Here is a 16,689-nt window from a genome sequence, read left to right on the forward strand (position 1 = left end):
GCCATGACTTTGAGTACTCTGGGGATTTGCACATCTGAGGGAGAATCCTGGGCTCAGGAACTTACAACCAGTAGGGGAAACAATATAAACACCATTAATTATATTACTAGTTGATGTGAAAAAGGACTAGTTCCACTGTGGGATTTGGGAATTAAGGATGAGTGGGCATGAGGGCCTTCCAGCTGAGGGGCCTTCTAGAAAGGGCAAAGAAAGGCACAGAGTCATGGAAACTGGGAATCTGGGTCAGAAACAGTCCGTCCTGAAGTTGTTTTTTCCATTTCTAAGAATATCTTTATTTTCTTTTGTTTCTGAACTCACTGGTCAGGTGCCTTTGTAGTTTTCCTCTCTTGTTTTTCTCTACCTAAATGTGAACATTCTCCAGAATTCCCCCCTCAGCTCCCTTCTCATTTCACACCCTCTCTGTGAACTCAACTCACACCGCTCTCAGCTTCAAGCCTGTGTGTCCACTTGCCCAGTTGAATGTACAGAGATGTTCCAGACTCAGCATCCAAGGTTGTTCCCATCACCAGTCTCCCTCCCTCCCTCCTTGAATCTCTCTATCCTATGGGAAAGGGTGACAGCACCTTAACTAGTTTTTCTACTTGATGCGAAGGCTCTGTATTTTCCAGCTCACGCACATGGATGTCTTACTCCCTCTATTCTAAACTAGTTTTGGGTCCCAAACCCACACAGTTTTTTCATTCTCTCAGGCCTACCTGTGTAACCTTCTAAAGGAAACCACCTTCTCCAGAAAACCTTCACACCCCATCAGTCCCCAGTACTTGAAGCTTGTTAAGATTTATCTTCCCAGTCACCTTCACCAGAAAATCCTCCCTCATTTTCTCACCCAACTTCACCTCTGCTGGATACAGACTCCAACCTGGGCATGCCTCTCCTGTGGCACTCCAAATCGATTCACTCCTTATTTTGAAATAGTTCAGACTTATAGGAAATTAGTAAGAATAGTTCAAAGAATTTCTAGTACCCTTCACTCATTTTTTTAAGCATTGCCACATGTGCATTATACTGTTTCTCTCCATATATATGCTATTTTTTTTCCTGGTCCATTTGAGAGTAGATTGCCTTTTACCTGTAATACTTTAGTATTTCCCAAAAACATAACCAGAGCATGTTGTCAGATTCAAATACCTAACATTGATCTAATACTTAACGTCCAATATACAGCCATATGTCAGTTTTGTCAGTTGTCCCAACTGTGTCTTTTGTAGCATTTTTTCTTAGTACCACATTCAGTCCAGATCTATACATTATGTTTAGTTGTGTCTTTAGTCTCCTTTCATCTGTAACAGCTACACAATCTTTCTTTTTCTATGACATTGACAGGTTTTAAAAATACATGCTATTTTTCATAAATTGTCTCTCAGTTCAGACTTATTTGATTGGATTCATGTCATGCATATCTAACCGGAATCCCACATGGGAGGCATCATTTCCTCTCATGACATGCAGAGGCACATGCTGTTCATTTGCCCCCATTGGTGGTGTTACATATAATATTTGGGTAAGGTGTTAGTTTTTCCACTCTATTATTGGTATTTTTCATTTTAAGTAATTTGTAGGGAAATATTTTATTTAAAGACTATGTAAAACTCTGATTTCCCTATCAGACTCTCATTAATTCTTGCCCGAGTCCATTTTTACCTTGATGAACAGTGATTTTTTTTTCCTAGCTCCATCATTTCCCTATATTTAGAAATCACATTCTACTCTTAAGAGCCTTCCTTTCTAACCCCATTGATTTACTTAATTTTTTTTTTCTGTCTTTATCAGTATGAACTCATAGATTTTAATTTATTATGTGATACTCAAATTGTCCCATATTTGGCTAGTGGGAGCACTTTTCAGATGGTTTCTTATTCTTTCAACATACCACCTGCATTTTTTGTTTTCTAGCAAAAGATGTTTAAGGCCTACCATATTGTATTTTTTTTTAATGGTGGTAAAATATACCTACGATTTACCTTTTTGAAGTGTACAGTTAAGTTATACAACTATCTCCTCTGTTTAGTCCAAAACTTTTTCATCATCCCAAACAGAAACCCTGGACCCATTAAGCAGTCACTCCCATTCCATCCTAGACCCACCAACTCCACACACACAGACTGTCCCAGCCCCTGGCAACCACTAATCCACTCTCTATGGATTTGGCTATTCTAGAAGTTTGATATAAATGAAATCAGATAATACGTGGCCTTTTGTGTTTGATTTTTTTCACTTAGCACGTTTTCAGGGTTCATCCATGTTATAGTCTGTGTTAGTGCTTCATTACTTTTTAAGGCTGAATAATTTTCCATTATATGGGTATACTACACTTCATTTATCCATTCATCCATTAATGGACACTTGGGTTGTTTCCACTTTTGGCTATTGTGAATAATGCCGCTGTGAACATGAGTGTACAACTGTTTGAATAGCTATTAATTCTTTGGGGTATATCCTTAGAAGAGAAATTTCTGGATCATATGATAATTCTGTTTAACTTTTTGAGCAGCTACTGTAGTTTTCCAGTAGCTGTACCATTTTACATTACCATTAGCAACAGAAGGGTTCTAATTTCTCTACATCCTCACCAATGTTATTTTCCATTTTTTTGATTACAGCCATCTTAGCGGGTATGAATCGGTATCTCATTTTGGTTTGATTTGCTTTTACCTAATAACTAATGATATGGAGCATCTTTTCATGTGTTTATTGGCCATTTATTCTTTGAAGAACTATCTATTCAAATCTTTTGCCTATTTTTTTAAATTGTGTTGTCTTTCTGGTGTTGGATTGTAAGACTTCGTTATATATTCTATATATAGAACCCATTATCGGGTACATGATTTGCAAATATCTTCTCTCATTCTGGGAGTTGTCTTTTTATTTTCTTGATAGTGTCCTTTGCACACGTTTTTACTTTTGACAAAGTCCAATTAACCTATTATTTCTATTTGTTACTTGTACTTTTGGTGTCATATGTAAAAAACTATTGCTAAATCCAAGGTCATGAAAATTTACCCATATGTTTTCTTCTAAGAGTTTCATAATTTTAGCTCTTACATTTAGCTCTGTGATCCATTTTGAGCCTGGAATGGTAATTAGCACATAGTAAGCACCCAATGTTAGTGGCTGCTACCTTATTATGGTCATTATTGTTACCACTCTTAAGAATTAACGTCAGGAAATAATTTTTAGGAAAGGTATGCATTAAGAGTTTTATCACACTATTGGCTTTTAATTTTTAGGTGTGCTATGGTATAATAGATAACATTTTCTAAAAGAGTCCTTTTAGACATACACTAAAATACATAGAAATGAAATGATACCATGCCTGGAATTTGATATTTTTGGAGTTGGGTAATGGAGTTGGGTAATTATGTCTGTTGAGCTGAGTTTGAAGAGGGGTTTGCCAAGTAGACATGGGGCTGACAGGCATTTTTAACAGAGGGCACTACTTTAGCAGAAGCAAAGGCACTAAAAGGGTGCATCAGACCCAGGAACAGCAGGTGTTATTTATTCACTCAGCACCTACTAGTACAGAGTGTACAGAAATGAAAATCTCAGACTTGATTCTGCCATCTTTGAGCTCTCTGTCTAGAGGAGAGATCCACAAATTGCTGTAAATGTTGTCAGAGCTAAGCGTGGTCAGAGAAGGCTTCTCTGAGGAAGTAGTTCTGAAAAATGGGTAGGGAGGTGGGTTCCCAGGTCTGATAGAAGAAACATGCGTGAAAGCCTAAGAGAATAAGACAGTGTGCTTAGTGAAATGGAGGAAGGGACCATGGAGAGCCAGGAGAGGGAGACGTAGGACAGGCTAGTACAGTCAAGAAATTCCAGAAGAAAGGGGCTTGGAAGAATTTTACTCTTAGGAAGATCTTGGACATAGCCAAGGACACTTACAAGGGAATGACCAGAGTGCAAAATGGGAGGTGTACAGGATTTGGGGGATGCCAGCATGTGTGGAGTGACATGGACTCCAGACAGAGATAGGGAAGTCTAAGCGACATGTGTCACAGATGCCAAGAGGTAGGAGGAGGCAGCTGTGTGAGAAGCTGTTAAGAGGAATCATCTCACAAAATGAAGCCTGAGGGCTGTTGGATTTAGGAACACAGACCATTGGTGATCTGGGTGCAGAGTGAAGGACATGCGAATGGAACTAAAGAAATTATGAGCAAAAGTAAGTTAGAGAAACAGTTGTAGAGCATAAGAACACATATACTGAAACTCCTGTCAGAGAAATAAGTTATCCCTAAAGAAGAACAGATGCAAGAGTAGGAAAGTAGGGAGACACCTGGAGAAGGAGCAGCTCAGGAACCTAAAAGTAAGGTAACAACAATAAAAAATGGCAGAAAGTTTGGAAAATGTAAGAAATCCTCCAAGAAAATAACAGTGAAAATAATAACTAGCTTATGTTGTGCTTCCTATACAAGCACCATCCTGGGTGTTTTATATTATCCCTCACTGCAGTGTGATGCAGGGGCCTTGCCATTACCATAGTTCATAGTTCACGGATGAGGCAGTGCAAGTCCCTTAGAGCAGTTAGGAGTCAGTGAGAACTTGAGCTAAGACTTGGCAGGGTACACCTAGGCGGGCCTCAGACAGTGTCTCTAACTGATCTGAGGACAGCCTCTGTGGTCTTCTTTCCATATGCCACTGGCCAAGGGGAGCCCAGGTGTGGGATGTGGAGACTGCAGAATACAACCTGTTTGTACATTAAACACCAGTCCAAGCATTACCACATTGTGTGAGAGGAAACCCCTATTTATTCATAGGGGTTTCCTCTCACACAATGTGATAATGAAGAATTATAAAAACATTATAAATTTAACAATATGTGGTTCTCTAGATTAATGGTGTTTAGCATAATTAAATTTGTTGTTTTTCTGTGCTTGACAGATGATCAAACTTCAGGAAGTATTTAAGACATTTTACCTTGGAAAGCACAGTGGTCGAAAACTTCAATGGCAAACTACATTGGGACATGCTGTTTTAAAAGCAGAGTTTAAGGAAGTAAGTTTTTTGTTTCATTTTTATTTTTGTAAGTATGTTAATAGATTTTTTTAAATTATGTTTGAACTTTGATAGCAAAAAAAAAAGTTTATTCAGTATAACTCAGCACAGGCTTTTCTAAGTTAATAAAATTAAAACAGTTGAAGGATTAATATTGCAGTCAATAAGAAATCAGTAAGAATGGAAAAGCATTTACCTAATTGAAAAAGAGCAAAGGATGTGGAGAGGCAACTCAAAAAAGCAAGACTAAACCGCAGTGTCCTAGAGAGGTAGACATTTTCACAGGTAATAGAATCCCGAAAAATATCTGTAAAACAGAACTAATCTCAGACTTGCAAATTAAAATATAATAAAATACCACTTTTTGACTATGCAGTTGATAAAAGCTAAAACTAAAAGAAACAGCAACTCTCGCCCACTGCTGGAGGAAGTACATGAGCTTTATGAAGGGCAGTTTAGCAATCTCAAAACTTCTCAAATCACATGCTTTGTGGCAGTAGTTCCAATTCTGGGAATTCGCCTTAAGACATTGTCACAGATTAATAAATTAGAATATTTGTTGCCGTGCTGTTATAAAGAGGGGAAATTTTAAGAGGGGAAATGTATACAATATATTGATTAAATGAAGAAGGATATCACAAAACAGTCCCTTCATAGTCACATTTAGCTTTAATTTTGTAAATAAAATTCAATTATGTACACTAAGCAAAAAACATTACAAAATTTCTATTTTGCTATCCTGTTACAATATATTAATTATACCCTGTCATAAATTATACAATTGACCCTTGAACAACACAGGTTTGAACTGTACAGGTCCAACTTATATGCAGATTTTTTCCAAAAAAAAGTAAAGTGGATCTCCACAGTTCAACCCATATTGTTTAAGGGTCAACTGTATTTTCAGTTTGACTGTAGTTATACACGATTTTCAATTGAATGGGGCTTGGTGCCTCTAACCTCATATTGTTCAAAGGTCAACTCTATGTACCTATATATACAATTATATATATCATACATACATATTTCGCTGTGTGTTATTGTGCAGGGTTACATACATAAAACTACACATACTAGTCTTTAAGCTATTATGAGTGTTAAGATATTACAATCCCCTTACTGTCAGCTTCACAACTGAACCTCTGCAGAATGATCACAATGACAGTTCTTGCCTTCCGTGGCTAGGCCTGAGGATGAAGCACTCACATGGGGTGCTTTGTCATTCACCCAGAATTAATTGCATGTGGCCAGTTTCTGCAGTGGGGACTTTTTGAATAGAGATGAGGAATTATATGAGCTAGATTTGCATTTATCATGTACATCACAGGAAAGCTAGTCTGACAGTTTACGATTATGCTTATTCTCATTACTCATTCTTTTAACAACGATGCTGACTGCATCTTTTGCCAGCTTCTCTGTCCGTACAAGTTTTGTCACTGCTTTTTCATGCTTTGTCCACCCACTCCAGTGGCATTCCCACCATGAAGAGGACCTCAGCAGGCTAAAAATGGGACATAAGGGTGCTACTCTTAGATATCTGTCAGCAAAGTTTGACTTCAGATAATAACCCCTTCTTGTTCAACATAATTAACTAAAGAACTTTTTTACGACTTTAAAAAATATTTCAAGAGAATTTTTAAGGCAATACCAAGTTTTTTTATTCTTGTGTAAATCAGTAACATAATTTCTTCGTAATTGGTGGCTAATTAGTAATTTCTTACCCACCTCCAAAGTTTGAGAGCTAAAAGAAGCCTCCTAAATTTTTCCAGTTATGCAAACATAGCTTCACACATAATATGTCTATTTTCTTTTCTAAGGGAAAGAAGGAGTTCCAGGTGTCCCTCTTCCAGACTCTGGTGCTTCTCATGTTCAACGAAGGGGACGGATTCAGCTTCGAAGATATAAAAATGGCCACTGGGATAGGTATGAAAACCCTCTTCATGAATGCATGGTTTCTGAGCATCTTGTTTTTATAACATTTATTCATTCAAGAGAAGATGTAGACTTGGTCTCTGCTCATCACACTTGAGCATGTGGTTTCTTTCATTATTGTTAAGTGTCTTGTTCATTTTAATGCTAACCTGTACCTGCATTTTCTCCCCATTCAGAGGACAGCGAATTACGAAGAACGTTACAGTCCCTGGCCTGTGGCAAAGCACGAGTTCTGATTAAAAGTCCCAAAGGAAAGGAAGTAGAAGATGGAGACAAATTCATTTTTAACGGAGAATTCAAGCACAAGTTGTTTCGAATAAAGATCAATCAAATTCAGATGAAGGAAACAGTATGTGTAAACTTTCTCTTTTTACTTATAGAGTATTCGGCAAGAAATGATTAGTTTTTGTAGTAATTTCTTGACTGTAAGAGTTCCAAAGCATATTTCTAAAGTATCTAATTTGAATATATAGTTTTTATAAGAGTACTTATTTTAATGTAGCATTCATTAACTTAATATTTACAGTAGGAATGAAAATCAGAAAGAAATGCATTTAAGAATTATTCCTGTTCACAGAAATGGTGTGATAAATCAGATCTTCCCAGATTCAGAGAGGACATATTGTTTTCAAACCCCAGTGACTTGTCTTTTTATTTTTGCACAGCACATTTCAGCCATTCTGTCAGCCTTGACCTCAGTCAGGTTCCTGGGGTAGAAGAGGTGAGGGCTGTGTCATGGGCCTACTGACATTGTATCTGTGACCTGTGTACAGATGGAGCATCTGGATTCTCAAATTTTGTGTCCAGAGCAGGTTCTAGACCACTACCCTCAGTCCTTCCCTAATGCAAAAGCCTTTGCACCCCTGGGCTGTTGTCAAACATATAGGCCAGGCGGGCAGGTGCACCCCTGGCAACCATATATATTACAGGATATCCAGCTGTCTTCCTTGAACATGTAAATGAGTGAGGAGAGGCCTTTGAAGGAGTAAGGTCAATTCAGACAACACAAGGACAGCTTTAATTGATCTGAGTGGTATCACAAGACTTTCTCCACCTCCAGCAGTAGACAGTGATTGTGTTACCAGTTAGAAAATATGTTCAGATTACACAAAAATACAAAAGACCAGTAAGTATATAAAAGATACATCAGTAATTTTTATAAAATTCAAATTAAAGAGATATTCCATTTCTTGTCTATCAATTTGGGAAATGTTTAAAAGTTTGATAATATCCAGGATCGACATTATATGAGAAAACATTCTTTTCTATGTTTTGGGGGTTTTTTTTGTTTTATTTTTTAAGATGTTTGGCTTGGTACACCTTTTTTAGTGGGCAGTTTGACATATCTGTTAAAGATTTAAATGGACATATCCTTTGATCCATGTTTTTTACTATTAGGACTTTATAAGAGAGTGATTAAAGGGCATAAAATTTTGGACTTATAATTCTAAAGTGGGACTGTCATCTTTTTCCCCCAAAGAAAACCACTTATTGCCATATTTGCACTCATGCAGCTTTTTTCTGTGATATACATATTTTTTTTAATGGATTACTCTCATATGCCATTTATATGTACCATTTTGTAACATGTTCTTATTCTTTATCATGGGCCTCTTTCCATGTCAGGATTTCGTTTTTAATGGGTGCAGAGTAATCCGTTATATGAATCCATGTGAACCTGCAAGAGCCTGGCAGTGCCCTGTTGAAAGGCATTTAGGTTGTTTCCATTTCTGCCTAGTGGAAATAAGTTGTTTCTTCAGTATAAAATCCTTGTCCTGGAATTACTGGGTCATGGTTCCCTTTGAAAATATGATGAAAGCATGGCCCTCCCTTCCTGAAACATACTTAACTTACATACATGAGCAAACCTGCCTCTCCCCCAATCCCCTTTGATCTGCAGACTCCATTGGGTTGCTTTTTAACATAAAGTTGTTACCAGTATTTGCTATTTGCTTTTCATGACAGCTCTTTATCATGTTCAGATTCTTTTTTTTTTTTAATTACTCCTTCTATGTTAAAGTTTGTTTTAAATAAAGAATAGATTTTCAGCTTTATCATGCCTTTACAGCATCTATCAAGATGATCATATAATCTAACCTTGAAATTATTGTGATGATCTCAGTTACATTAGTAGGTTTCCTAATGTTGAGCAATGTTTATACATCAAATAAAACCTGATGGCTGTTATGCTCTGTTTTGTGTTCTTTACTGTGCTACTGGATTTAATCCAGGATTATATAGGATTTACATGGGGTTTTTACAGCATTTTTATAAGAGAAATATAACTTTTTAGATTCTTTTTCAAGTTTTGGTACTGAAGTTGCACTGTTTTTGGGAAGCTAGGTTTTATTAGAACAAATGAAAATGCATAACAGAACAAGATTCATCCAGTTGGCCTTTTTTTGCATCAAAAGTTTCTTATCAAACTCAACAATATGAAATAATTAATACTAAAATATATCTTTACATTTCACTTTTTTCTTTCTGTGCAGGTTGAAGAACAAGTCAGCACCACTGAGAGAGTGTTTCAGGACAGACAGTATCAGATTGACGCTGCTATTGTCAGAATAATGAAGATGAGAAAAACTCTTGGTCATAATCTTCTAGTTTCTGAATTATATAATCAGCTGAAATTTCCAGTAAAGGTAAATGTATATTAGCTTAATTAAACCTGTAGTATTGAGCAAAACCATTAAGTATGTCCGATTCACACTACTTTCAGAATCATATTATTTATTCTACATTATAAATGATAATTTGCTACAAAAATCTACCTTCATGTATACACTAAATGTAGAAAACTGACCGATGATGATAGGGACTTTATACCAAATGTTCGTCATCGCCATTGTAGGAATGATAGATACCTAAAATTCTCACTTGTAGGGATGTTGTACTTATATTTTCAAGAAGGGAAGAAGAAGGTACTACATGGAAATCTGGACATGTTTATTCTTAGTAGTTAACAGTTCAGTTATATTACAGGATTTTAAGGAAATCATACTAACAACTAATTTACTCAGCATTTTATAAGCCACAAAGCATTTTCTACCTCAGTAATATGTCCTTGTTGCTGTTAAATAAAAAGTCTTCCCTAAAATGTTTCAGTTCATCTGTGTTTCCAGGACTGAGAGTCACTGTCCTAATTATATGTAGAGTGTAGGGTAAATGAGGGAAGCATCATGAAAAGCTCTTAAACATATTTATCCACCTAGAAAGTAGGGGACTCTAATGGTACCTGGCCTTTCAATGACTGAACCCGCTGCATGTATTTTTAGTGTAGAAGTGCCCTGATTGGGTATTGCTCAGTTCGATAAAAGAGCAGCTGACCCTCCCTCCTCACCAAGGCAGTCAGTTGAGGTAGACCAATAAGTTGACACTGAAATGGGAGTGGCATCCTACCTCAGCAAATATTGGGCTCCTGTATTCTCAAGAGGCAACATGTGCTCCATAGTGCTCTGCACAGTCTTGAAACACTGCTTCATACACCATTCTTTGCTACCATAGCCAGGGTGAGTTTGATTTTCCCCTTTGCAGATGAGAGACCTAGCAATTAAACAAGAGACCAACTAGAAAGTAAGGTGTGCATACAGCCATGGCACCTAGTACTGCTCTGATAGGTAATTGGATTTCAGCCACATATTGTAAGATGTATTATCTATCACTGAATAGAAAGTCGTGCTGTTTGGAAGATAGAATGTACCCTTATACAGGGAAAAGCTTGCTCAAATGTCAGTAATAGGCATGCTTCCTAACAGCACAGCTGGGCAAGCGTGTCATGATGTGGACATGTCAATTCAGTCATCCACTTTTAGCAAAGGAACACTCAAGATTTGTGGTTTTACTATGTAAATATAGTATATGTAGTTAATATATAATAATAAAATATAGTTTTGTTACTTAGGGGAAAATGTCCTTAGCAAATGAAAATGCCCTGAGACATTATCAGACTTCCCTTTGAAACAAACAAAAATGTGTTACCTAATGATCTGCCGTGCTTATGTACTCATTAATGATAAATAATGTATTTACATTGTACAAGTTTTCCATTTTCCACAGGAAGCCCTGCTTTGACAGTAAATTCACATGGAAACACTTTGATCAAGAGATAATGTTAACATTGTCTTTGAAGTAGGGAGTTTTAGTCTATTCATTTTATAATTAATTTATAAATACGTATACTTATATATGTAATATATGTACATAATTATAATCACATACTTCATGCATGATGTTATATTCTCCTGTGTTTGTAATTTTAATGCCACTATAATTGTGGGGATTTGTTTTTCTTTTTTAGCCTGGAGATTTGAAAAAGAGAATCGAATCTCTTATAGACAGAGACTATATGGAGAGAGACAAAGACAATCCAAATCAGTACCACTACGTGGCCTGACGTGTCGGTCAGCTATTTTCCTTCCATGAGACACTGGAATGTATCTTCAGAGCAGTGAAACGCTTTTGTGCTGTTTCCTGGGCTTTCTGGGATTGAGCCAGCACAGATACTTTGGCTTAGAAGGAAAGGAGATGATTCTTGGATAACCCTTCACAAGGCTTAAAGATTTGCAAATGTCATATGTATTTTTCCCCCTCCAGTTCTTCCTCTTGTTCTTTTAGGCATTTAAATTGTTTCCATTGCTCTGTGCAAAATGACTTCGGGATTGGACAAGAAGATATTGGTTAAATGAGGTTCCTTTGTAAGGTGTTGTTCTTGTGGCAAAAAAAACCTGAAAGTTTGGTTTGTTTTGTGTGTGTGATCATGAATGCACAATTAAAAAGACCCTCTATGCTGCATTCTTTAGCTACAAAGATTACTTAGGTATTCCTGGAGATAAGCTATCTTAGTTGATGAACACTTAGATTAAAAACAAGAACCCTTAATTGGTGAACATTAGGAAGAAACAGTCAGTGCTAAAAACTGGCTAATCGATTATGCAACCTAAATACTGGCATCTGTTTCATTTTATTTTCAAAAAGTTTTAAACTTTGATGACTGATTTTTCGATAATGAGATTTCTCAGTGAGATCTCTGATGTGCCAAGAGGACATCGGGTCTGATGTGTTTGATGCAGTGAACCCATCAGCGTCTTTTATTTCCACTGAATTATTTGTGAATTTTCTGTTTAAGGTTGAGGGGATAGTGTGTTTGTGTTTACCATTCTAAGATTGAGTCTAGCAGTCCCTGTTTTTTGCATTGGGGTAACTGCTGTTTGATTTTTTTTTTAATTGCAGTATTTGTATGATTGCTATAATAAAGTTTGGTTTTGTTTTTACAGTCATGTGCAGGGACAGTTGTTGTTCTCTGTGCTATAACCACTGTAAAATGTTTTATAGGAGACTTAAAGTCTTGATATTGTGAAGCAGAGGTTATTTTGTCGAAAGATTAAAAGGATTTCGTTGGCACCTGGTTTCATGTTGTGTATGTATGGGTGAGGATGAACAGCAGATGATGATGTTAGTATGGTAACTATAACAAAGATATTTTTATGATAACATTTAAAAGTACTTTATATTTTACATAATAGCATGTTTCATTTTAATTAAAAACTACCAAAGGAATTTTGATCATGGTATAAGTGTTTAAAGCAATATTTTCTGGAATATACCAAGTTTATATAATTTGATTTTGTGCTAAATTATTAAAAGAGTCTGCCTTTTTGAAACATGCGTGTTTAAAATATGACATGGGTTTCCATATGAAAGTCCTCACTCTTTAAGTATCATCATTTTATATTCGTAAATTTTAATTTGTGAATTCTATAATATGTAATCTATAAAAAGCCAAATAGATTTCTACTAATATTTTAAGTTCATTGTCTCTAGAGATTAATATTGTAATTTAATGTAGACTTACTCTGAATAAAATTAGTTTAATTGGCCTTAAAATTACATTGATAAAACTTTGTGGTATGTGAACTACACATTCCTCATAATTCTTAAGCAGCTTAGAATTCATGACTAGTATAACAGACAGAGAACCAGAGCAGAGCAAACACCCGCTACCCACTCCAGGAACGATTCTGTCCTTGTCTTTCACAAACCACTACCCCTGATCATCGGCAGACTGGTCTGACTTCATGGTGATTAAGAGCAACATGTACTGTACTTCCTATCGTGTTTGTTTATATCCATTCTCTTACTTATAAGTATCATTTAATGTTTGTTACAGTTAAAGATGAATGTGGTGAAAACAAGTAGTATAGAGGAAATTATTGAAAAGGAAAAGGCACTTAAGAAAAAAGCTATAAAATTGGAAAGGAGATGAAATTATTTTAAGATAAATGATTATTACCAAACAATCTAAGAGAAGCAACTGAAAAGCTATGACTGAAAAAATAATTCAGTAGGTTTTTAATTGAACACAAAATGGAAAAGTCAGTATAGTGGAATGTCATTTTTTCAATAGCAACAAAAAATAATGAAATACCTAGTAACAAGAAAATATCTATATGAAAAGCATTTTTAAATGACTTAGGAAATCGAAGAATACCTGAATAACTGAAAGGTGTGGGCTTTTACATTTATCTATGCAGTATCTTAAGATGTCAGATGTCCCTTTAAAACTCAAATAGACAAGGTAATTCTAAAGTTTAAATAGAAAAGCAAATAGGCAAGAATAGCCAGAAATTGATTTAAAACCTATCACAACACAATATAATTGAAACAGCATGCTGCGAGCACATAAGTAAATCTTGAACCAAATAGAGTCCATAAATAAACCAAATACAGGAATGTGTAGCATAAAAGGGCATCTTGTCAGAGAAAGGGAAACTTCAACAAATGTTGGGAAATTTTGGGTTACCACCTTAAAAAGAGCAAGGTTAGCTTATACTCTTTTTAAACTAAAATAAGTTCCAAGTGGTCAAAGATAGAAGTGTTTTAAAAAATGAAAGCATAAATATAAGAAAATGTAAGATACTTTTTTTAAATTCTCAGAATGCAAAAAGTTAAGATCCATTTTTTAAAAATAAGCGACAAATGACATTCTTAAAAGTCTACATGGGGAAAAGTTTAAAAGCCTGGTAAATTTTTGGATAAAAATAAGACTATTTTGATATATTTTAGTACACACAACTAAAAGTTAGCATGAATGAGACCAACAACCTGTGAGATAAGTGTGGCTGTGTTCTTGATGAGTTTTTAAGAGAATGGGAGCAGAATAAATACAGTGAGTACAGACCGAGATTTCAAGAGAAATGAAACAGCTAGAGAAAGAGCGGAATCCAAGCATTCTGAGACAAGCTCTTTCAGCAATTTTGCAAGTGTTAGGGTGGCATCCTCATCCTGTAGAGAGGCAGACTGACCCGGGAAGGTACAACAGGAGAGAGCCTCCCACCCCAGGCCTGATATCTGGGTGCAGCAGTGGGTAGGAGGAGTGAGAACAGGTGAAAGCCAAGTATGTCCTTGGAAGGGTGAGTGAACTGAGTGTGATGGAGGGCCGATTATGACAGCCAACCCTGGAAATCAGCCCCTATGAGGGTAAATGGGAGGTAAACAGGTCTGTGCTCTTCATGGGGCTGAAGAATTGTGAGTGGAGGAAGCTCTTATCAGCAATTATGGGATATGAAGAAATAGGGAGGGGGCTGAAGTGAGATCAAAGCTGGGAAGACAGGGACCAAGTGGATCAAGAGTGGTAACTTGGAGCAGCACAGAGAACTGCCAGTGAGTGATGGGCAGTGACCAAGTGCCTGAAGTGTACTGCAATGTGGAGAGAAGGTCATGGCCTTTTGGTATGTGCTTCTATGAAAAGGGGAAGTTAGGGCCCATATTTGCCCCATATTTTTTAACTCTCTTTCTCCCAATTTCCGACAGCTCATCGGATTACTTTTGTGTTTATTTAATAATTAAAATTTGCATGTTTTATCTAAAAGTTGAAAACTCATAAATGGCATTTATGACATAATTCACTCTAGAACTAAGGAGTGTGCCTAGCTCAATAAGAGTGAAATGTAATTCTATACCAGTGCAGTTCAAATAATACTGTAAGCATCAGAGACAAATAAGGTATCTTTTTCTATACTCCATCAAATGCTCAAAACTCATGTCATGTTTTAACTTGCTTTATATTTGATCTATGGCATTCCTGTCCAGCTTTTTGTTTTCCCTGGAGTTTTAAATTGCTATTGTTGACTAATGAAAAACATGCCTTTGTCTTATCACTAAGATGAACAATTTTCTTATTACACTATTTGCACGAATCCAATTTTTTAAAGACATTTTCCTCTGAACCCTTTGATACTGCTTTCAGTTAGGACCATTTGCTTTCTAGATCTGCATAGCTGTAGTCCTGGAATTTCTTTCGTTTCCATTCCTGTTTAGGTCTACTCCTCAGATCCCCAGTCTTCATTTTCCTGATTTGTTTTAATAAAGAATATTATAAAATGATTTTATCAGAGAGAATGCATGGGAGACTTTGATTCCTTGCTTGTCTGATTTACTCTGCATTTATGCTTAATAATTTGGCTACATATAAAATTCTAGGTTCAAAATCATTGCTCCATAGTCTTCTAATTTGCATCTCTAATGTCTGTTGTCATTTTGTCACCTTTTTAACAAAACTTTTAAAATCTATTCCCAAGTTTTTCTATTTCACAAGAATGTGTCTAGATGTGAGCCCATTTTTATTTGTCCTGCCGGGACTCAGTGAATCTTGTTCCTCAGAAGACTCGTGACTTCCTTCTGTTCTGGGAAATGTTCCTCACTTATTTCCTACATTGCATCTTCCCTTCCAACTGTTTTGCTCTCACTTTAAGAGGAATTTTTGTTGACCAAATAGGCCAGATGATCTTATAATGAAAACCAATAGTCCCCGCCCACAATACACTGTTCCATTTTTGTTTCTAGTTAGTATTTTTGGCAGTGGCTTCTATATCAGATTATCATTTCTTGTTTTCTGATAACTCAATTTTAATAGTAGACTTTTTAATGTCTACTTTTGATATTCAAGAATATCTTCTTGAGACTCATTCAAATTTTTAAAGTTCTTTTCTCTTCCCTCATGTCTGAGGTAGTGGTGGTAAACTTCTGTAAGGGGCCAGATAGTGAATAGTTTAGGCCCTGTGGGCCACACAGTCATTTTTAGATATTTTTTATTATTATTTTTCAAACAACACTTTAAATATGTAAAACCATTCTTAGTTTTTCCACTATACAATGGCCACAGGCTGCAGATTTTCAGACCCACTCTAGAGTCAGTAGTGGTTTCATCCTTCGGCTCTTAAATCCCAGCACAGGCCTGTTCAGACATCTCTTTGGTACACATGTACACTTTCCTCATTTCTGCATTTTGTGAATGCCAATTTATCATTGAAAAGTCCAGACATCATCTCCAGAAGGTATGTTCACCCTCCATCTCATTTGGTCTAGAGACCTTCCTTACATCTAGATTTCTCACTTGGATCACAGCTCTTGCCATACTGTATTATCATTTGGGGCTCTACTCATCAGTCTTAAGGAGAACTTTCAGAGCACATTTTTATCCCTGAATCTGCAGTGTCTGGTACACAGTAGACAATAAACACTGATGAGTGAATGAAGAGAAGCTGATAGAAGAAACTAATAAGGATTAGAGATAAGAATAAAGACATGGGTAGAACAGAATCAAGGAAGAGGGGAGTTTTAAGGAAGAAATAGTAAAGAATAATAAAAATTGAGAAATGTCCAGTCTCTGTGGCAACAAGGGGCCACTGCTCTTTGAGTGTGGGGTAGGAACAGGTTTGATGGGATGCAGCTACTGGTAGCTTGAAT

At 36.3% G+C, this 16,689-nt stretch overlaps 1 protein-coding gene across 1 annotated transcript in view; it reads left to right on the top strand.

Annotated features, from left to right (window-relative positions):
• CUL4A (cullin 4A) overlaps positions 1-12,345 on the top strand; it is a 50,965-nt gene extending 38,620 nt beyond the window's left edge. Inside the window, exons 16-20 of the mRNA XM_011379519.2 lie at positions 4,897-5,010; positions 6,828-6,933; positions 7,119-7,291; positions 9,435-9,587; positions 11,243-12,345. Of these exons, the coding sequence (XP_011377821.1) occupies positions 4,897-5,010; positions 6,828-6,933; positions 7,119-7,291; positions 9,435-9,587; positions 11,243-11,338 (642 nt within the window). The 3' untranslated portion in view covers positions 11,339-12,345. The remainder of the gene's footprint in view (positions 1-4,896; positions 5,011-6,827; positions 6,934-7,118; positions 7,292-9,434; positions 9,588-11,242) is intronic.
• Positions 12,346-16,689: the final 4,344 nt, after the last annotated feature.

This window comes from Pteropus vampyrus, unplaced genomic scaffold (assembly GCF_000151845.1).
Source record: "Pteropus vampyrus isolate Shadow unplaced genomic scaffold, Pvam_2.0 Scaffold363, whole genome shotgun sequence".
NCBI classification, from domain to species: domain Eukaryota; kingdom Metazoa; phylum Chordata; class Mammalia; order Chiroptera; family Pteropodidae; genus Pteropus; species Pteropus vampyrus.